General features: G+C 35.4%; 1 protein-coding gene across 16 annotated transcripts in view; it reads left to right on the top strand.

The window, feature by feature from the left end:
• The window catches only part of LOC131150442 (casein kinase 1-like protein 3), a 50,061-nt gene extending 29,416 nt beyond the window's left edge, over positions 1-20,645 (top strand). For 4 of the 16 annotated variants that reach the window (XR_009135541.1, XR_009135536.1, XR_009135545.1 and 1 more), the window contains 5 exons: positions 7,336-7,518; positions 16,686-17,116; positions 17,239-17,368; positions 19,774-19,964; positions 20,333-20,645. Coding sequence is in view for 3 of the 16 variants with exons in the window: in XM_058101160.1 (XP_057957143.1) it covers positions 7,336-7,515 (180 nt within the window). In the remaining 13 variants the exon portion in view is untranslated. Of the gene's footprint in view, positions 1-7,335; positions 8,133-8,585; positions 8,634-16,685; positions 17,117-17,238; positions 19,037-19,773 lie in introns of those variants that run through there. The other 12 variants (XR_009135537.1, XR_009135546.1, XR_009135538.1 and 9 more) reach the window with 6 other exon arrangements.
• The last annotated feature ends 2,367 nt before the right edge of the window (positions 20,646-23,012 follow it).

Raw genomic sequence — 23,012 nt, 5'->3', positions numbered from 1 at the left:
CGAAGTTTTGCATTCTCTCTGGTTTCCTTCCTCTTTAAATTACTCCTTTAAGTGATCATTATTTCATCTAAGTTTATATGTTTGGTGCCCAAGCCATCAATTCTCCCATCTCCAATGATGGTCTCTTTCCCAAGATACTAGGAACGCCCCTGGGTGCAAGGCTGCTGTCAAGGCTTCCATTGCCACATCACGAGCTTAGTTCGTTCAGGGCATTATGCTTGCCAGTGACCACTTGTCTCATGCGTTTGGGATGAGTTTCCATAATGTAAATACTAGTGTAGGTTTATTTTCTACTAGTTGTTTCTCCCTATGCAAAAAAAGCAGTATGACTCCTCGGTCATTGTGATGTTACCTAGTGCCAGGATGAGAATTGCATGTACAACTCTTTAGGGGAGGGTGAGTGTTCAATCTTGTAAAACTCACTAGCTATTGTTAACGTGTTTAGCCTACTTGCCTCCCTCTCTAAACACACAATGTTAATGGTGGTGTTGTTAATGAATTACGTTGCTTCAATGTTCATTGCTTAATGCCTTTGCTGATATTTGATTGAATGATAATGAAAGTATTTCGTGGATGAATTGTGGTAAACGATAGACTCGCTAGTTAAGCAAGAGTGCTTTAGCTAGCGCCACACGGTCCTTTCACAAAGGTGTGAAAATAGTCGGCCCATGACACCTAGTATTAGAGCTTGGTTAGTGGCAATGTGAATTCAATTACCTTCGTTTTCGAATTAGGAAAACTTTGGTAAATGACCATGGCACCAACCAATGCTGAGAGAATCAGTGTGCTGGAAGCCTGGAAGCACAGGCTAAGACAACAACCAACAATGTGGCCATGAAGATGGCCCAACTAAGGGGACTTGTTGATGAAGTGATGGGATCACAAAAGCATTAAGCAAGTTTGATAGGTGAAATGTCAGAGGACTTTCACTATACTGTGAAAATTTTGCAATCTTAGATAATTGATTTGGATGCAAAGATGAATCTGATGGTTCTTGCTTTGGGAAACTCTAATGCTCCGGGATCTAGCAAGACCAAGGTACCAAAACCTAGGACGTATGGGGGTGCCCGTGATGCCAAGGAGTTGGAGAACTTCTTGTTTGATATGGTGCAAGAACATGGGAAAGTGGATACTGCGATCATGTACTTGGTTGGTGATGCCAAATTGTGGTGGCGCACCAAGTGCAATGAAATTGAAAATGGACATTGTGTAGTGGATAGTTGGGTAGACTTGAAGAGAGAGCTCAAGGCCCAATTCTTTCTTGAGAATGTTGAGTACAATGTTAGGAAAAAGTTGAGAAGCCTTAGGCATACTGGGTCAATCAGGGAATATGTGAAATAATTTTTTGATTTGATGTTGGATATTAGGGACATGTCAGAAAAGGATAAGCTATTCTATCTTGAGGGGTTGAAATCGTGGGCAAGAATAGAACTTCGCAGGCAAAGAGTTCAAGACTTGTCTACAGTACAAGCTGCTGTGGAACACTTGACTGACTACGCTGGTGATAACACTGCTTCGTCCAAAGAGTTTGGTGGAGGGGGAAACAGTGGAAAGTCTTTCAAGAAGGGCAAATCCAAAAGTGGGGGAGGCGACTATAGGGCATGAACTTCAAAGGAAGCTTCATCGTCTCGAGGGTTCAACACACCCAATGGAAAGGGTAAAATTTCATGCTACTTGTGTCGAGGCCCTTATAGAGTTATAGAGTGCCCTTACAAGGGATTACTCAGTGCCTTACAAGTTTCCACTTTGGGAAAAGTGGTGGAAAGCGATGGGGAAGAGGATACCCTAAGGATGGGTTCAATGCGGCTAGTGAGCACAATGGAAAAGCAAACGAAAGCTCCAAAAGTTACACAAGCAAAAGGACTGATGTTTGTGGACTTGAGGATCAATGGGAAGAGTACCCGCGCTATGATGGATACTGGGGCTATTCATAATTTTGTTTCACAGCTAGAAGCATGGAGACTCTAACTTATCCTTGGAGAAGGATATAGGGTGCATGAAAGCAGTGAATTCTGTAGCCCATCCTACTTTGGGAGTGGCCAAGCAAGTGACTATGAAGCTTGAACAATGAGAAGGTCAGGCGAATTTCATAGCGATGCCATTGGATGACTTTCAAGTCATTTTGGGAATGAAATTCCTAAGGGGAACGAAGGCAGTGCTGATGCCTTTTGTTGGTTCCCTATGTCAGATGGGAGATCACCCATGCATGGGGCAAGCCGTTGTGATGAAAGGAGACAATGGGAAGTTCCTTTCAGCCATGCAACTCAAGAAGGGATTGAGAAAGCGCGAGCAGACATATCTAGCCATGGTGGTGGTAGATGAAGAAGTAGGCCAAGAGCGGGTGCCTATGATCATATAAGTGGTGTTGGATGAGTACAAGGAGGTGATGCTAGATAAGCTGCCTCACAACTTGCCTCCACGATGGGGTGTGGAGCATGAGATCGAGTTGTTTCCAGGAGTGAAACCACCTACTAAAGGGCAATATCGTATGGCGCCTCCAGATCTAGCAGAGCAGAGGAAATAACTTGATGAGTTGTTGGAAGCAGGATATGTTCGCCCTTCCAAAGCACCGTTCGAAGCATCAGTGTTGTTTTAGGGGAAACATGAAGAGCATCTGAGGAAGGTGTTCAACAGGCTTGGGGGGGGGGGGGGACAATCTGTATGTGAAGAAAGAGAAGTGCTTTTTCGCTCAGCGGAACATAAAAAATCCCTTGGTCATGTGATTGAACAAGGTTATATCCGGAGGGATATGAAGAAGGTAAGGGCGATTCAAGAATGGAAGATCCCTATAACTGTGAAGGAGTTGCGTTCTTTTCTTGGCCTTGCCAACTATTACATGAAGTTCATAGAGGGGTATTCGTGGAGAACGACTCCAATGACAGAACTAGTTGAAGCAGAGGTATTATTGGCCACACATGCATGATGATGTGGTTCATTATACCCGAACTTGTCTCACTTGCCAACAATACAAGGTGGAGTGGAAGAAGATTGCAGGGTTGCTAGATCCCTTACCGGTACCATCCAAACCATGGGAAAGTGTCTCACTGGACTTCATCACAACCTGCCTAGAGTGGGAAACGTAGGGTTTATACTTGTGGTTATAGACAGATTTGCGAAGTATGGTACGTTCATACCCGCACCAAAGTACTGTTCGACAAAGGAGATGACACAATTGTTCTTCACGAATATTGTGAAATATTGGAGTGTTTCCAAAGACATTGTTAGTGATCGAGACTCAAGATTCATCGGTAACTTTTGGACAAAACTTTTTAGAATCCTTGGTTCACAACTTGAAATCTCTTCGAGTTAATATCCACAGATAGACGGACAGACGAAGAGATTCAATGGGCTATTGGAAGAGTACTTGCACCATTTCGTTAATGCCAACTAAAAGAATTGGGTGCAACTACTTGATGTGGCTCAGTTCTATTTCAACACCCAAAAGAGCTCAATAACCAACAAGAGCCCTTTTAAGCTTGTTATAGGTCAGCAACCGCTGTTACCTCACAGTGGATGAGCCGTACAAAGGAAAGGGTCTGAGGGCGTACATCTTCACCAGAGAATGGAGACAGAATGCAGAGATTGCCTGAGCCTACCTGAAGAAAGCTTCTAAGCAGATGAAGAGGTGGGTAGATTAGGGGAGAAGACTGTAACACTTCAATGTAGGTGACTTGGTGCTTGTTAAGCCCAATCTTAAATAGATCAGGTCACTACGAGGACGAGATAGAAGACTACTTCGCAAATATGAAGGACCAGTCCCCATCTTGGCCAAAGTTGGGAAGACCTCTTACAGAATTGACCCTCTGACTTGGATGAAAGAGCATCCTGTGTTTCACGTCAGCTGTCTCAAGCCGTTCAATGCCAACACGGACGATTTGAGCATAAGTCAGTCAAAAAGAGCAGAGTTGAAGACAGTGCAGTCTGACAGACGTGAAGTTGAAGATATCCTTGCAGACAAAGAGTTCATATCCTTAAGGAAGAAGCGGTGGGAGTTCTTAGTGAAGTGGAAAGGCCTTGGTGATGAAGAAATCAGTTGGATTTTTGCGGAAGATATGCAACTGTTCGTGGACAAAGTTGAAGTGTACCTAGTGTCAAAGTCTATGAGGACGTTGACTGCATAAGTGGGGGAGCGTCACGGGCCTAGCTTGTTTAGGGCATTATGCTTGCCTGTGACCTCTTGTCTCGTGTATTTGGGATGAGTTTTCATCGTGTAAATACTAGGGTATGTTTATTTTCTATTAGGTGTTTCTCCTTATGCGAAATAAGGCAGTATGACTCCTCGATCATTTTGATGTTTGCTAGTGCCAGGATGAGAATTGCATGTAAAGCTCTTTAGGGGAGGGCGAGGGTTCATCAATCTTTTAAAACTCACTAGTTATAGTCAACATGTTTAGCCTACTTGCCTCCCTCGCTAAACACATAATGTTAACGGAGGTGTTGTTAATGAATTACGTTGCTTCAATGTTTACTGCTTGCTTGTCACTGCTTTCATAATTGCTTACTGCTTCCGCTGATACTTGATTGAATGATAATGAAAGTGTTTCGTGGGTAAACGATAGGTTGGTTAGTTAAGCAAAAGTGCTTTAACTAGCGTTGCACGGTCCTTTCTCAAAGGTGTGAAAATAGTCTACCTGTGTGACACCACCCTATATCCCAAATTCTTTACTGCAAGGGTGGCGTTGGTAAAACATTGCATAAACTTCTTAAGCGATTCATTCTCTGCTTGAATGAAGTTCATCAAGTGAGCTGAGGTCTTTGCCATCTTGTGGGTGCTAACAAAATGCCTTGTTAATTACCTCTCCATAAAAATGAAGGAATCGACAGATTGCAGCTTTGCACCAAGACTGCTATGATCCTTCTCAAGGTAGGTATAAAGGCTTTGCACATGATTGCATCAAGAGCCCCTTGGAGCCACATCACCTTTTGAGTGAATGGGGATCCACTCCCGGCATCATATGCTCCCAGACATCCCTTATCATTTGCTTAATCCAAACATCAATCTTCTTGAACTTTTCCTCATATTATGTTGGATGGAGTTTGTTAACATTAGTGCTAACGTGGTCTTTCACTCCAATTCTCTTGGTTGGTACTGGAGGTGTTGTTGGGCTTTAACTCAGTGATACTGGAGGAGCGACACCTTTTCCATTTCTTGAAGGGGTTGGAGGTGCTACTTGGGTCTTTTGTGACGAGGAACCCTTGTGCTGCAGAATTTCTCCCAGCATCACTTCAATTTGTCCTTGGAAAGCCAAGAACTTCTCCCTGGGAACCATTTCCCTATGATGTTGTATGTTGGTTTGTGGTGAATGTACTGACAATGGGGAATTGGTCCCTTGTGACTCATTTGAGGGGCATTGCTGTGAGAAGCCCACATGGCCCTAAACAATATTCTCTTTCTTCCCCTACCTGGCATGCCAGTTGCTGCCAAAAAATGCAGGACTAAGCTTCTCTAAATTTGCCAAAAAAGAAAACGAGCGTTGGAGGACCTGGGGTGTGCTTCAAGGATCACTCTGATGCTTAATGGGAGAGAGAGATTATGAATCTAGGTAACAGTAGTAATAGTGGCTGTATTGTATTTTTTGTACGAGATCTCCCCTTCTATAATTGAGACTTCCCTAGTTTAAATTTCCTAAGGGTTAAATGCCCCCATTTATTTTGGGGGTCACGAGTTTTTTGTGAGAGTTACAAACCTTTCTTAGCCCCGTTTGAGGTTATTATTCCCTTTTACTCTCCACTGGGAATATTAGAGTCCTCTCCTTAACTAGTTTTGACCCTTTGTGTTATGGTCATATTTTTGCCTCCATCACCTTTGTTAAAATGTAATAGATCAAATCAAAGATAGTCTAGAAGCAAGATTTATCATTAGATAATTCAATTGAAACAAAGCCTTCCTCTTTTTTTCTCTCATAATGGAGTTCAATTTTTCTTTAATGTGTTACTTAACTTTATAATGTAATTATCAAACTGACAATTACTTGACTTTATAATATAATTATCAAACTGACAAATTAACTTTATAATGTAATTATCAAACTGACTGTGAACTTTATTATGTAATTATTAAATTTACCATAAATATGAATAATTATCCTCATTCCTCAGTAACTCATTTCATAAAATAATAAAAAATGAATGCCTTCAAAAAAATAAATTAGTCACAATTATTTGTGTTTGACATATACTCATGGTGTTAAATTTCCTTGAAATTATCAAAATTTCCATCAAAATTTCCACTTTCCACCACCCTTGAAGTTGAAATGACAACCAATTAATTTTCATGTTACAGAATTTATGTCAAAATTTTCACTTATCTTTCAAAATTGAAATCCCAAAATTTTAGTGAATTGTTTTGAAATGTTATAGCCCCAAAATTTCCTTGAAATTGAAATTTGATATTAAATCCAAAATGAAAGTTCTATCTTAATAATTTTTTCTATTTTTTTTTTTCTTGAAAATAAAGTAGTTTGTAAAATTGAACCTTTTATGTGTAAATTAGCTGTAGTTGCATAATAAGTAATATTTAACTGATTTATAAATTTAATTTGCAAAAAAAAAAAAAAGGGCTACCTTGGGGCAAACCTTGCATTTTTTTTGCAAGAGACTGTTTCTATTACACTTCCTGCACCTTATACACTACATATTTGTCATTGATGTATTTTATTTGAAATATTTTAGTTCTACATTTTGCATTAATTTATCTATTAACTGTTTGTAAAGATTCATTAGTAAAAAAATTCAATGCTTTAATATTAGTTTCAATCATTTCTTAAAACTGAAACCAAAATTGGATCAACATCAAATTCCCATTGAAATTTATGCACTTGTGAAGCCTCAAAATTTTAATCAAGATAAAAAATTTAAAATATTGATTAAATTATCAATGAACAAAGATATTGTGAAGGTTTTTATTTTAAGATGATTTTGGAAATTATAGTGTTCTTCAGGAAGTAGGACAACCAAAAACAATTTTGTTAGCTACATTTATGTAGTTGTAGCTGACTTCTTGGGAACCTGAATATATTTATAATTCGTATCAATCAATGTTCACAGAGGAGTGTATCTTCTAAAACCTAAATACATTTTTGTCAGCAAGCTTCCATCCAGTTCCCCCACCCCTGGTGGTTTCCTGCTTCAAGAGTTTCATCTTGAGTCAGCTGTTTCATAAAGCAAATAATTTTATTATTCATCTGCATGCGTTCACTGCATCTGAAAAAAATTGCTAGTTATTGAAGGATTGTACTTGCCAATATTTGCATATGTCAATTGTATTGTGTTTGTAATCACTTTGGGCTCTGTCCAGTTAGTATAACATAACTGTTTGAAATTTGATTGTTGCAGACCATGGGCAATGCAGCAATGGCTCCTACTTCACTTTCTTTGGCCAGTGCCTTCAAAAAGAATCCTTTAAAACTAGAGGAGCAAAATGAAGCCACAAATTTCAGTTATGAACTTGGGGGCAAGACTCGTGCTTCAAGCAGTTGGTTGCCATCATTTAACTGCATTTCTTCGGCCAAGTGATTGGTATAGACTTTATTTGGTTTGTTTTGTTGCCTAGCTTTTGTGGTTATGCTCATGCTGCATAATGCATGAATGTTTTATTACTTATTTCTGCCATGACACTATATGGGTTAATCTAACTTCTGATCCACCTATGATGAAAATTGTGCAATAGAAAGGGAAAAATGAGCTCAGTGACTTTCAGATTCATCCCGGTGCAAATTAGCATGTATGTGCAAACATGTGTCCTCCTGGAATCTCTTGCTCAAACTACCAAAGTTCTGATCCATCTCCTGGCAGCATCATCAGTTGGAATGATTCATGAGTCGACCTGAATGACCATATAGCATTTCCCAGTAGCAACAAAGAACTATTAGGAAGATCAAGAAGAAATAAACATGCTTATGCCAATACTCAAATTAATTGGAGAAGCTTGTTCTGCTATCAGAATCTTGTAGATCCTGAATTAACTTCAGACCAACGAACAATGAAAGAAAAATCTTAGTTGATGCTGATGTCTTCAAGCTTGATTAGAAATGTAGATTGACCCACTGGTAGGAAAATGGGGAAGCCTCCATCAGTCTTGTATGTGCAAAACTGTGATAGAGAAAATGTTGAAGAAACATAAATTTGAAAATTTCTCACTTGCCACTGGCTCTTTTGTCTTTGAATTTGCAAACCACGAGGGTAAAAACTGGACCATGGTTCATTAGGAATACCCCACTATTCCTTCCCAAATGGGATGCTGCTACTGAGCTTAGCTAAGCCCAATATAGGTAAAGTTTTTTGAAGTTCCAACTATAGAGGGACTTAGTTACATTGTTAGTTCATTTGGGAAACCACCCTACTCGGACTCATATGCGAGAGACAAAAACAAACAAAAGAAACCAAGCCTGAAGTCCTGGTATGTGAGGTTTGCTACATGAATCCTTTTTCATCAATTTGCATGATCTAGGGCAATTTCCTTTGACAATTTAAGGTTTGTAAATTATGACTCAATATCACATTCTAAGTTATGTTAGGTCTGCCTCTATTCCTAACAGTAACTAGCCACTCTTCCTGACTAACGTTCTATTTGGTCTACATTGTAGGTGTCAATCATCTCAGCCGCCATCCCTCCCTTATCTTATCTTCTAGAGGTGCTATCCCTGACTTACCTTGAATATGTTCATTCCTTAATTCATCTTTCAACATTATAGCACTAAAATCACATTAGCATTCTCCTTTCGGCAACTCTACTTTTTGTACACTTTATTTCTTAGTTGCCCAGCATTGTGGTAAAAAAATATTGCATAGATGGTCTTATAGCCATTTTAAAAAAATTTATTTTAATTTAAAGGTATTCAACAATCACAAACCATGCCTGAAACAGTTCTCCATTTGACCTAACAGGCTTCAACTCTTGTACTTCATCTTCTTCAATTTCACCTTTAGCTTGCACAATAGAGCAATGGTAGCAAAATCTAATAGTAATATGTCTTGACCATCAAGTTTAATCTTTTCTCTAGTATTTCTTTTACGATGACTGAAATTACATTTCATACTTATCTTAAAATGTCTAGATTCTAAGTATTCTCTCATAATTATAATTTATATTCTACTAAACCCCTAGCTTCATCAACCAAGATAATATGCAAACAACAGACACCATGGAACCTCATTTTGGATACTCTTCATCCATCACTACCATCACTAATGTAAAATGATGAGGGCTCAAAGCAGACCTTGATGTATACCTATTGTGATTGGAAATCATAGACTTTCTAATTGTAGTTCTAATGCTAGTCATTATTCTATTGTACACATTCTTAATGACATTGATATACTTACTTATTATTCCCTTCTTTTCAGCCCACCATAGAACTTCTCTAGGTACCCTATCATAGGTTTTTTCTTAGTCAATTAAAACATGTGCAAGTCCCTTTTCTTTGCCCTAAACTTTTTTATTAATCTTTTTAAAAGATACATAGCTTTTGTAGTTGATCTCTTAGGCATAAAGTCAAACTGATTATCTGAAACCCTTGTTTTTAACCTTTGTCTTTGTTCAGTGATTGTTTCCCAAAGTTTCATTACATGACTCATAAGTTTTCCACTATAGTTATTACAATTTTGAATATCTTTATTTTTGTATATATGTGTATACCGTGTATTAAAGTGATTTTCCTCCATTCATCCAAGATTATTTTTAGTTCTTTTATTTGTGTCAAATAAATTAGTTAACCAAATAACTTTGTTGTCACCTAGGCATTTCCAAACTTCAATTGGGATGTCATTCGGTCCTGCCACATTTCCATTTTTCATATTTTTTTAATGAAAAATTAACTTCATTGACTCCAATTTTTGCAAGTAAACCAAATTTTTATTATTTTTCCTCATTTTCCATATATTTTTTAACTAGATGATTGGGGCCTATGTCAATTAAAAGGATAAAAATAGTATAACAAAGTCTTAACCAGATCCTTGAATTTCTTGGATTTTTTTTTTCAAAAATGCTTTCTTTTTCTTTAACCAAGACATTATCATCCTCATTTTTTGTACATTTCATATTACTAAGCACTTATTCTTTCTTTCAGCTCAAGCAAGTTTAAATATGTCTCTTCCTCCTTTTGTATCTATCCTAGCTTGTAAATTATTAGATGCTTTATGCTTAACCACACTGGCCTTTTTTGCTTCATTTCTTCCCTCTTTATACTTTTTAAAGTTATCCTTTTCTATTGTTTTGGCATTTTTAAAAAACCAATTCTTTATTCCTTCACGGCCAGTCTCTGCCTACATTTACATTAGTCCAGAGACTATTTGTATTTATGCTATTCCCCATTGTTGAATCACCATTTTAATCATTTTAGCTTTAGATGTGGAGATAAAAAAGAGTCTGGTGATTAGATCTTATCATCTTGGACTCATACCCTTGACATATGAAAAATATATAATATGCAAGAACTTGTATTGATATTGATGCTAACGATGAACTGCCCTACTTTGTGGATTTAAAGCAACCTCATGATGAACATCTTACTGTGGATATGCTTGGAGACCAATGAAATGTTCAAACTGTTATGTTTGGACACAATGTAAAGCAATGTAAAACTAAGAAAAAAATGGATGGAAAATACAAAGGAAGAGGAAGTTGGACCCTCAGCTGTAGGAGACAATGTAGCTGAAAAACAACAAAATCAACCAGTACACCTCAAAAGGATTCAAATGTTAAATTGGGAAACTCAGTGCGGCAGAAGAATTCTTTTGAAGCTTTGGCAGTCTATTGATGAGGATGAGAAGGACTTAGCTAATAAAGCTGTGTATTAATGCCAATATGGGAAGCGAAAGAAATTGACCCTTGTGGAATTGTGCCCAATGACTCACCAAAGCAGCCTCACCCAATTCCAAGCCATCAGAAGGCTTCTTGCAGCAAAAGCTTGCAAATAAATGAACCCTCCCCTAAGCCTGATCACTGAGAAAAACGAACTGTTGGAAAGAAGGGGAGAAAGAAGGGCAGGCCTTCAAAGAACCTAACAAATGCTGAGGAAAAACTCAAACAGCCCAACAATGATGTTTAATATCAGCAGCTGGAACATGAGGGGCCTAATGACTCAATCAAACAGGAAGAGGTTATAAGATTGATTAAATTCAATGAAGTTCAGATGATTATCCTATATGAAATAAAAATCAAGCTAGACAGCCTTACAAAAATGACAGAGAACATCCAAAAAGATTGGATGGTCTTGCATAACTATAGCAATGGCTCAATTGCTAGAATCTGGGTATCCACGTTCCATTAAAATCTCAGAATTCCATGAAACCTTACAAGAGTTTTCTCTTGAGGCTCTAGTGGAGGGAATTAGTTGCTGGTTTAAAACTCATGCTTCTAACAACTCTCAAGAAAAGAAATCCTTTTGGAACAACAAACACTTATCGCAAAAAGTGTTTTTCTAGAACCACTTTTTAAAGAACTATTTAAGTGAATTTTGAGAAGCAATCTAAGATAGTTTTTTAGCCACGTATAAGTGGCACTATTCATAGGTGGAGTCAATTTTGTAAATATAAGAAAATTTAATCCTAATTTTATAATTTAAAAAATACATTAGAAGATAATCATATATATTGGGTATAATAATATATTAATTTTGAATTTTGGGATGAAGAAGAAGAACCATCCATTAATTTAAATTAATATTAAAATTTTAAAATATTAATTTAATTAATAATATTATTTTAACATAAATTTAAATGATAATCATATGTTTTAAACATAAATTAAGAAAAAAGATTATTCTTAATCAAAAAATAATATTCTATTATTTTTACTTACTAAAAATATTTAAATATTAATGTAGAATAATAGTTAACATAATTATTAATGAAATTGTGAACTAAAAATTAATCATATATTATTTTATTATGCATTATAACCTTTTAATTATTGATAAAATATAATTATATTCTGGAATGAATAAGAAGAGCCATCTATCAATTTAATTAACATTATATAAATTAGAAATTTTAATTTAGTTATTAATATTATTTTTAATATAAATTAATGTGATAATCATATGTTATAAATATACATTAATAACTGTTAATAAATAAATAATATTATATTATTTTTGGTAATGAAAAGTATTTAAAATTTTAATTGAAAAATTAATATAATTATCATTGAATTTTTAATTATAAAAGTATTAATATTTTTATTTAAAATATATTTAAAAATAACTATATATTGTTTTACTATGTAATATGACATATTAGTTATTATAATTCAATTCTGGATTGAAACAATAACTATTTATTAATTTAAATTAACATTAAATAAATTAAAAATTTGAATTTCATTTATAATATTTTTTTAATCATAATTTAATGTGATAGTAATATGTTATAAATATACATTATTAACAAGATTATTGTTAATTAAAAATAATAATCTTATTTTTTAAATAGAAAATATTGAAATTTTAATTGTAAATAATTAAAGTAATTATTACTGAAATTTTTAATTAAAATATGTTTAAAAATAATCATATAGTCCTATAATAAAAGCAAATACCCTAATACCACTTATTTGAATACAACCAAACACTACTTATAACTTTCAGCACTTCTCTAGTTCAGCACGTATTATCAACACTTACTAAATTCAGCACTTTTTCTAAGAAATACTTCTACATAAGTGGTTCCAAATGATCTCTAAAATCTCTAAAAATCAACTAAAAACAAACTGTGATTTGTAATGGGGGACTTCAACAAAGTCAGGAATAGCTCAAAGCAGTGACTCTATACCTGCAGGTGCCTTATTAGGCATCTCTGATTCCAGGAACTGCCTATACTCCATAGGATTATATGATTTTCCATCTCTTGTCCAAGTTCTTAAATTTCAATATCGACTAAAATTTTGAAGCTTCAAAAGTATTGAGATTTCGATGTCAATTTAATTTTGATTTGAAACAAATGATGGAAATTTGTAGTAAAATATGGAATTCTTTTCTGAAACTTTATAAATGGTTAAGACATAATAATGTAAGTTTTAGGACTAATATATTACAATTAAATACATCTATGTTGTGTATAAGAAGCAATAGTTGTGATATAATGCGTATTAAGTATTAAACACATTCATAATTTGTATTAAACATATTCAGTTAATATAAATGAAAACTATAAATCAATTAAATATTATTTATTATACAAATAAAGATAATTTAAATACGAATGATTATATAAAATGTTGTTGTAGATCTAACTTTTCATATAATTTCAAATGCCATTGTAATAATCTTTTGATAATAAAAAGAAGTAATATAAATTAAGAGAGAAATTTTTCTCTGTGTTTGAATCTCACATTTGAATTACAAGGAAATTTCATTCTATTGTTAAAATTTTGACAAGTTCTACTAAAATTTCAAGATTTCAATAAATTTTGGATAATTCATTGACATTTTGATGGAAATTATGTAAGATGCTAATCAACTTCCATTTTGATTTTTAGGGTGATGGAAAATGGAAAATTTGGTAGAAATTTCGGCAATTTCATGGAAATTTAAGACCATGCTATTGACCCCTTTTCACTTGGATCAAGAAAAGAAAGGAAGGTTTCATTTACTGAAAATTGAACAGGGTATAGTCTCATAAAATTGTGGCTTGGCATTTCCCAAAATTCTTTTGAAAATCAACTCTACTAGGAAGAGCCCAGAACCAAATTGTTTCTTCAACTGTTGGGCTAAGCATGAGGATTTCCTCAGAACAGTTTCAGAAACTTGGTCAGTGACTCAGTTATCATAAATGGCTCCCCAGTCTATCAAGTCAAAACCCAAAGCTACTCAAACAGAGCCTAGTCCATGACAAGCTTTTCACAAGCATAAGCAGCAGAATTAGTGATGCCAGGGTGGAACTATCACACGTACAAGCGGGCCTGCTTACTAGTGACTGGGATGTGGTCACTCAAATGCTGAATTGGAATGCTTATTGAGTTATTTCAAAGCAGAAGAACAGATATTAGGACAAAGAGCTAGAGTGAACTGACTAAAACTAGCAGACAAAAACAGCAGGTTCTTCTCAATGGGAAACAAATGATTGACAAAGTCAAATCCCAGATCCATTCACTAAAAAATCTCTGAAGGGAAGCACATTGGGTCCCACTGGATATAATGAACTGCTGTCATTCTTCAAATCTCGTCTGTCAAAAGAATGAAGAGATCTAGACCTGTAGTCTTGGCTTTCTAAGAAAGGTCCTTAACTTCATATGGAGTAAAGAAGAAAAAGCTTAACAGAGCAAAGAAGCAGACAAAGATGGAATAAGGGCCTGCTGTTTTCTCCTCCTCAAGTTCTACAAAACCTGTTGCTGTATTGTGGGAGATGATATCACAACGCAATATTGTCATTCTTCAAAGACACTAACCTTTTAAGGTGGGCCAATTACTTAAAAGGCTCCATTGAGGCTCTCCTCAATATGAGGCATGCCCAAAATGCCTTGAGGCTGTCTAAAATAACAAATCCCAAAAAGGCAAATGCATTACATGCTGAAGCTTATGCATTTGTACAAAAGGCACACCTTTTGTGCTTTCTGTTAGATTACCACTTTACCTAAAAGTTTAAGCTCTTATGTTGTGGGCCAACAATGTATATCAAGTTTAATACTCCCCTGCGCGCTGCCCGATAGCACGTGGAGCTATAAATACACAACAATGACACCCATGATAGGGAATACAATAAAACTTTTAACTATCACACAATAAATGCGGGCAATGAGACTAGAATCCAGGACTTCCAGGTAACCAGATCTGATACCATGTTAGATTACCACTTTACCTAAAGCTTTTAGGTTGTGGGCCAATAATGTGTCTCAAACTTTAAAGCCTTCTTAGTTGAGGCTTATGCATTTTGGGTGTGTTAATCTCAAGTTAGATTTTGCCAGAAAATTTATCTACATGTTTATGTATAAGGAATTTTGTAATATGAGTTGATTTTTAAAATTCTTGAACCTCAACCTTTCCAAAATAATTAAAAGTTGCATATTAAATCTTAAAAATGAACTGAACGTTGTCATATTACAGCTATCTCTTGGGATGGTATACTAATGAATTCAAGATAGTATTTTCTTTTAATGGCGAACAAGTAGTTTACAAATTATATTTGATTTTTTTTTGCATGTTATTTGTAATTTTTTATTAATTTTTTTCTTTATTTTTAAATATATATATATATATGTAATTTTTTTTACATAGTTTTATCTAAAAATAAAATTCTAAAAAGGCTTACGCCTCAATGCAGTAAGGCTTACGAGGCACCTTTCGAGGTTTGAAATGCCTTGCTTTACGCCTTCACTTTTTAAAACATTGAGGCAGTCAAATGCACTCTGTTGGCATTGGTTCCTTAAACAGAAAACACGAACACGGCTGAGGAATTCAGACCCATTGCTTGCTATAACCTCATATCCGAATTCATCTCCAGAGTTGTGGCTAACAGGTTACAAAAAAGCCTCAACTCCTTCATTAGCCCCAGCCAAACAGCATTCATTCAAGGCAGAAGTGTACATGACAACATCCTAATGGCACAAGAGCTCTCCCATAAGTACCACCTAGCCATCAAACCCCCTAGACTGGCTCTGAAGGTCGATCTGATGAAAGCATTTGACTCCATACACTGGATTTCATTATTCAACTGGTTGAATGTATTGAAACACTAGCAAATTTTGCAGGTTGGGTCAAGGAATGCATCTCAACCCCATCCGACTCAATCATTGTAAATGGATCCATTGAAAAGGTCAACAAGGAGTGAGACAAGGGGATCCCATATGCCCTTATCATTTTGTTATGACAGTGGAAGTACATATCAGAATCTACAGCATGCCATAATCCATAGAAGCTTATCCTTCCATCCAAAGTGTAGCAAACTTAAACTGAGAGTCTGTGATTTGTTGGATGATAATTTCAACCCTAATGTTGAAAAGGCTTGAAATTCCATCTGAGAGAACTCTGCCATGTTAACTGGGCAAAACGCATGTGATTCAATCAAGACATTCCCAAGGGATCCTTAATCACTTGGCCCTTGGATGAGGACAGACTAATCACTCTTGAGAAGCTGGAAGCTTGGGGGAAGGTATCTGATTCATTATGCACTCTGTGGAGACTCCACAATTACCTGGAACCATATCTTTTTTTAACTGCCCAATTACTGCAAAGATATTCAATGGGGTTCTTGCACAGCTTGGTATTGATAGACAAACTAAAGATCGGGAACAAATATCAGATGGATACTTGGGAACTTCCAATCCTGCACAATTTGCAAGCATTCCTGGAATGCTGAAGTTTACCTCATATTAAGAACTAGAAAAGCTCTTAATACATGAAAAAGCTGCTCTAAATGTAGATGTTACGGTACAGATTGTTATTGATGTGAAAAGCAGGAGCACTTAACTTGGAGCAACGTATGAAATTCCAGTCAGCTCTGCTGAAACCTTGAATTTGTACATATTCCCTTTGGCACTAATAAAATGCTTCTAAATTTGTGCCAAAAAAAAATGAGTTAATTAACTTCAGAGACTGCTTGGTCTTTTCAGAATTCATTTTTGTATGTCTTGTGCTCACCTTCATACAGAATAATGCTTGGGTTCTTTATTTTGCTGTAAAACTCATTGTATAAATTGTATATTTATTTATTTGTGAGGACTTGATTTTTTTTTTTTTTTTTTCTGTCAGCTGTATGCCTGTGTGTGAATGTGAGCATTCCCCGAAGCTGTTACAGAGTTGCAAAGGCCATGAAGTTTGGACTGCATGTGGATGGCATTGTGTATTTTTCTCAAGGTGACTACTAAGTGCAAACGCACTGGATGGTGCTAGAACTTGGCCTATGAAGGCTTGATTGTATCTACACATGTAGATGGAAAAAATGACTAAGCCAGTTCCATGTTTTGTTGCCAGGGATGACATGGTTTTACAGCTTTTATTCTTCTGTCAATGCATCATATTTCTTTCTGTTTGATTCAACTAGTCCTAGAGCTCGGTGTTGAGTTGCTTTATATTCGTATTATTTCATTTCTTTGGATATAACTCTTGGATGTTCACCTCAATTAGTTTTAACCTAGGTACACAAGTCCTTCAGAATATGAAAGTGCAATCTAGTGCTTCAGGTACCAAAATGCTGTTATCTATGGAGTTCCCATCAATTGTTCCTTTCCCTGTATTGAAGATTAATTTAGAGATTTGTATGATTCATCTCTTACTGCTAGTTTGCCTGTTTTCTATACTTCAGATCTCGAAGGTTTAAATGTTGGGGATATTGTTACCGGAGGGGTGATGACAAATTGACATGCTTTTCGTTGAAATACTACTTTCTGTTGCTGTATGGATTTTGCTGTCAATTATGTTTCCGGGGATGCAAGGTAATAAATGTAGCCGTACATGTGCATGTTATTTTATTCTTTAGACATTCCAGTATCCTGCTATGGTGGACTTTGTATCAGCTTCTTTCTTGTTGAGGTATTCTTCCAATCCCCAACCATGGCTTCAAAAAATGATGGTGCTCAATGTAAAAATGATGGCTGTGAGCTAACTGTCATGGCCATTATGAATGTTAAGTAATGGGTAATGGACATTGCACCCGTGAATTGATTTTTTGCATTAGCAAACTTGTTAAAAACATGCAGATTCAAATGTTTTTATCCCAAAATCCCACATAATGCTTCAAATTATTTAGTAAATTTTAATCCATCTAAAAATAAGACATGCTACAAGTATTGAATCTTATGTTGGTTTCTGTAGCTGCCATTGGCAAGAAGCATGTATTTGGTACTTTAAACTACTTTATTGATTACATATGCAATTTGAACTAAGAAATCAGAAATGTAAAAAAATATATAAAAAATATAATGTTCATATTTCAAACAAGATACTTAAATGCATATAGCTATAGAATTAGAATGTGTTTTTATCTCTAGATTAGGTGTAAGAAAAACATTTAGAAAAAAAAAAAAAGAAACATTTTAAGGAACTTACAATATGCAGATATGTATGTCATTTTAATAAAGAAAGAAGTAGATTTTAGTTATTAAAAAAATAATACTGAAATATTAAAGTAAATAAACCTAAAATTATTTTTTTTAAAAAATTACTAATTAAAATAAACCACTTAAAATTGAGTTTCTAAGCTTTAGTATATGAAAGAGTGAAAAAAAAAAAAAAAAATGCAAAGAAGGAATCAAAAACCTATTTTGGGCATTCATAGCCAGTTTGACCGTTGTCATACACATTCTAGGGACCTCCACTCTTGGAGATCTCTAAATGTTTAGGGACATGGAGGAGCTTTCTTCTCTGTTGATGATGTTGGAAAGTTGTTATTCTTCTTTCTAGAATGGATAGTCATTATTGGTTCTTAAATTCTTTGTGAATTTATTTTTGTAAATCTTTCTTTGATCATTTTACTAGTGCTAGCTCCATTTTTTTGCTCCATAAAAATAATTTGGAAGGCTGAAGTTCCCTAAAAAATTAAGGCTTTTATATGGTTGGTTGGTTCTTAGTAGAGTTAACTTCAATAATATGTTGTAGATTAGGAGACCTTTGAAAACACTCTATGCTGATGTCTGCTAATTATGTTTTGACAGTTCAGAACAAGTTCTCATTTGTTTTTGTACTGTGACTTTTCTTGGAAGATGTGGAATAAGCTTTTAGAGTTATTGGGAGAAAGTTGGGTTTCCAGTTAAGGTGGAGAATTCGTTGATTATATTCCTTTTTCTGGTTTTGGTAAAAGCAAAGATGCGGTCATTGGATGTGCAGTTCTCCCAATGGTGTTGGGATTATGGCTGCAGCCTGCAACATAATGTGCGTATGGTTACAGAAAAAAAAATTGAATCTCTCTCTTTGTTACGGGACAAGGTTCATTATTTAGCATCGTTTTGGTGCGCTGGTGTTGGTTGCTTTAAAGGAGTGAGATCCTCTTAAATCCAACGGGATTGGTGCTTTATTAATTTGAAGGGGAGCTTAGGTGCTACACTAAAGTTGTCACTATTTGACCTAAGGTCATGGGTTTGAGGCGTCTCTTGCAAAAATGCAAGGTAAGGCTGTGTACTATAGACGCATCGTGGCCCACCCGTTCCCTGACCCCGCATATGCGGGATCTTTGTGCACCCTGCTGCCCTTATGTTATTTTATTTTATTTTTTCTCAAAAAAAAAAAAAAAAAAAAAGAACAAGAAAAAAGGAGAAGAATGAAAAGGCAATTTGACAATGTAGTGGCCTGTAACAATTAATATCTGTCTGTAATAGACTGGATTGGCCTATGTAGTTGTGAATTGAAGTGCCTCCTAGAGATTGTGCTATAATGGTCTCAGAATCTACTGATGCCTTTACGTGATGGCTGATATACTGCCATTACACTGATTTTTTTAAATCTATGCCCCTCTAATGGTCTCAGAATCTATTGATGCCTTTACATGATGGTTGACACTGCCATAGCACTGATTTTTAAAACTATGCCCCCCTCCTTGCCCCACAAAAGATAAAAAACAAGAGAAAAAGCTCCACTCTCCAGCCTGCTGGGGACAAAGGATGGAGAGGGAAGGGGACGGTCTCTTTCTCTCAAAGACAAGGATTTATGTGCAAATTCACTGTTGTTTGGCAAATGTCGAAGCCTAAATCTAATGCATTTTCTTTTTGATGGGGAATCCTAAATCTCATGCTAAACATTAAAAATCGGATTTTATGTTGTTTATTCTTTGAATGTTGATGGTGATTTGGTTTACAGTGCACTAATGTTTTATTATGAAATTTCCTAATATGACTATTTTTCACAGGAATTATTCTCCCATGAAACTGGTGAAGGATAAGCATAGGAATGATTACCCCTTTCATTTTTTCTAGACCGCCTTTGATGTGGAAATATTCAATAAAGGAGGAAGAATGTTGGATATCTGATATGCCCTGATAAAATGGAGCAAGAAGTCTAAATGGAAACCAGCTGCGTCTTATACTGAGTGAAATAACGGTATCAGTTTGCTGAGCTATACATCAATTCTCTTGCTGACCTGTTGATTCTGAAGTGCATTCTTATGGTTACATATTTCCTGCTGCTGTCATTATCTGTTCCATATCACTATTTACTGTACTTTGGTCAGTCTTATACAAAATATTTCTGGACAATTGCAGCATAGAAGGTACAGTACAAAAGATATATTTACTATGAATTGGGGAATTGAGTCTGATAAAATTTGTGTGCAAATTGCACGAATAGATCTGTCACCAATGTGCTGGTCATGTGGGTGGTATTTAGCCTTGAAATTTCTAGGTTGTATGCCCAGACCATTAGCCGCTTGCTGTGTTTTCTAGATTAAGTCATTTAACCTGGTTGTGCAGGTGATGGCATCCATTGGCTTTGCTTCTGTATTTCTCCATGAAAGAGTAAAGTCCAGTTAAAGAGAGTTGATTACTTGATTTAGGCACTGCAGAGAAGAGAGGGCGTCTGATCAGGCAGCATACCATGTGATTAGGTGAGTTTCTACGTGCTTATTGATAATTGCGAACCATACATTGAACATAAGTATTAAAAAGATAATTTTTATTTAAGAGAGAGAGAGAGAGAGAGAGAGAGAGAGAGAGTTTAAAGGGTTTCTTGATTGTGAAATACGAATCATATATAAAACTAACAATTTCTTGATTGTGAAATGCATTAATGAACTGAAATATCTTAATGCATGCAGTTTCATTTGCAATGAAAGCAAAATCACCATTAACCATTTCATGACTCTGGATTTATCCTTTCAGCAAAAAGGGGGAAAAAAAAATTAGTGAGGGAGTGCAAAATCACCATTAATCATTCATTTCCTGAACTTGTGTGGATCATCTTTTCAGAAAAAAAGGAGAAAAAAAAGTTAGCAAGGGATTTCCCATTTTCTTAAGCTGAACTGCTAGGGTTTGATGTGCTCTCACCTTGTGATAGATTCTTCACTTCTGTTGAGATTGACCTCACGGTTAACAACAGCTGGCTTCAGGGCGTATGGTAAAAAAAAAATTGGTGCCTGAAGCCTGAAATTTAGACTTACAAGGCGGTTGGTTTGTGGAATTGAAAAAAAAAAAAAAAAAACAAAAAATTATTTAAGCAATGAACATTTTTAAAAATGAGATGTTTGTCTTATTGGCATATTTGTTTGGTTTGCATTATAATTTTTTTTTGAAAGAAATATACATAAAATGATCATGTCAGGGTGTGTTGTTTGGTTTGTGAATTCAAAAATATTTTCATGAAGTAACATTCTTGCCAATATGATGCATACAAGAATATTTTATTTGGTTCACAAGTCTTACCATTTTATCCTATAAAAGATGTTTTACTTGGAGTTCAAATCATTCTTATGAGTTCAAGATTTCCCTAATACACATTCGATTTAGGACTATAATAGGATCTTTATTAAAAGGAATGTTTTACATCTTTGGACACAAGTATCATAAAACTATCACCACTAAAAATAATCTTTTAAAATTATAGATCTAGTGTTGTTCAAAGACTCGCAGAACCCGCTTAATGCACCTTAATTGAATCAACTTAACCCAAAGGATTGGATTCAATATGTATGTGGATTGATTAATGAGTCCAATTTATACATAACCCGAGTATATGTGTTAGTTGGATCCCACCACATGGGCAAGACCAACCCAACAAATCTCTACCTCACATACATATGGTGCCATTCCTGATCTTAAATGCTCCACCTTGATAAATTCTCCACTTGCCAAATATCGAACCATCAAATTAACCTTGATTTGAAACATAGAGAAGACTAATGTGGCTTGCCCTTCTCTATTGGAAATACAATCATTGTTGCGCAAATGAATGCGCAACGGAAACAAATGATTTTACAATGCAACAACCACAGTGAAATATACAGAAAATATAATCACACAGATTACATGAAAGAAATAAAACAATGTCACAAAGAATTACGTGGTTTGACAATACCTACCTCTACGAGAGCAAACGATGATTTATAACTATATTTTGTCAAGACATAAGAGTTGCATCATACAACATATATATATAACCCTCTCGGAGGGTTTCCCCTTGAAACTCAACCTATACAATTTATCAATTCAAAATTTGAAAACCAGCACTAAATAATCGAGCAAAATTGTCGATGGTTTCAAACTAACATCGACGACTTGAAGCTGAGACCAAATAGTTGATGTAACAAGACAAAAACAATCGACTTTTTTTCTACACTTGGAAAAACCATAGATGGTTTTAGTAAAATTGTCAACGGTTTGATCTTGCAAAGCATCATTCTTGTTTTCTACCATGTTTCCTTTTTGTACATGCATTCCACTCAATATATGAGTCGCATATTACAACAGTCACCTTTTTCCCGAAGTAACTTTTGGTTTGTAAGGCTCCACCACCTTTCCCTTCCTTGGGGAGAACATTCTTTTCCATGCACCCAAACCACCCATATTTTTCATTAATGTGGTGCCTATTAACTTGTACAAGTTTCCTTCTCGAGATCCCTTCATCATCACAAGTGCACCTTTTGAAATTTTAAATACCCACCTTAACTGGTGAGCCTATACCCTCTCGAATCTAATTCTGAAAGCAAAATCAATTTTTTTTTTCAAATCTGATACATGCATTACATTTCCAAGAGTTCTCATAATTCCATCATACATTTTAATTTGGACACAACAAACTTCTGCCACCTTAATTTTTAAGTTGTTCCCATTGTCACATAACTACCCTCACATAAATCATAGGTTTGAAACTATGATTTATGTGAACACAAGATGAATTGCACCATTTTCAATAATCCTTTTTTTCATATGTATTAGAGCTCTTACTAGCAAATGTTTCACCACCACCAAAAAACAATGGACTCTCCTACTTGATTTGCTTCACCCCTATGTTTGTTGTCTAGATTCTTCTTATTTCGGCATTCCTTCTTCACATGCCCTTTCTTTCCACAATCCCAACAAACAAGTCTACTATTCTAGGTATTTGAATGGCTCCTTGATGATGTTCTTTGTTCACTTGATAGGCCTTTAGTAATAA

This window comes from Malania oleifera, chromosome 3, assembly GCF_029873635.1.
Source record: "Malania oleifera isolate guangnan ecotype guangnan chromosome 3, ASM2987363v1, whole genome shotgun sequence".
NCBI classification, from domain to species: domain Eukaryota; kingdom Viridiplantae; phylum Streptophyta; class Magnoliopsida; order Santalales; family Ximeniaceae; genus Malania; species Malania oleifera.
The sequence above is the reverse complement of the archived record's forward strand: the minus strand, read 5'-3'. Positions and strand labels throughout refer to the sequence as shown.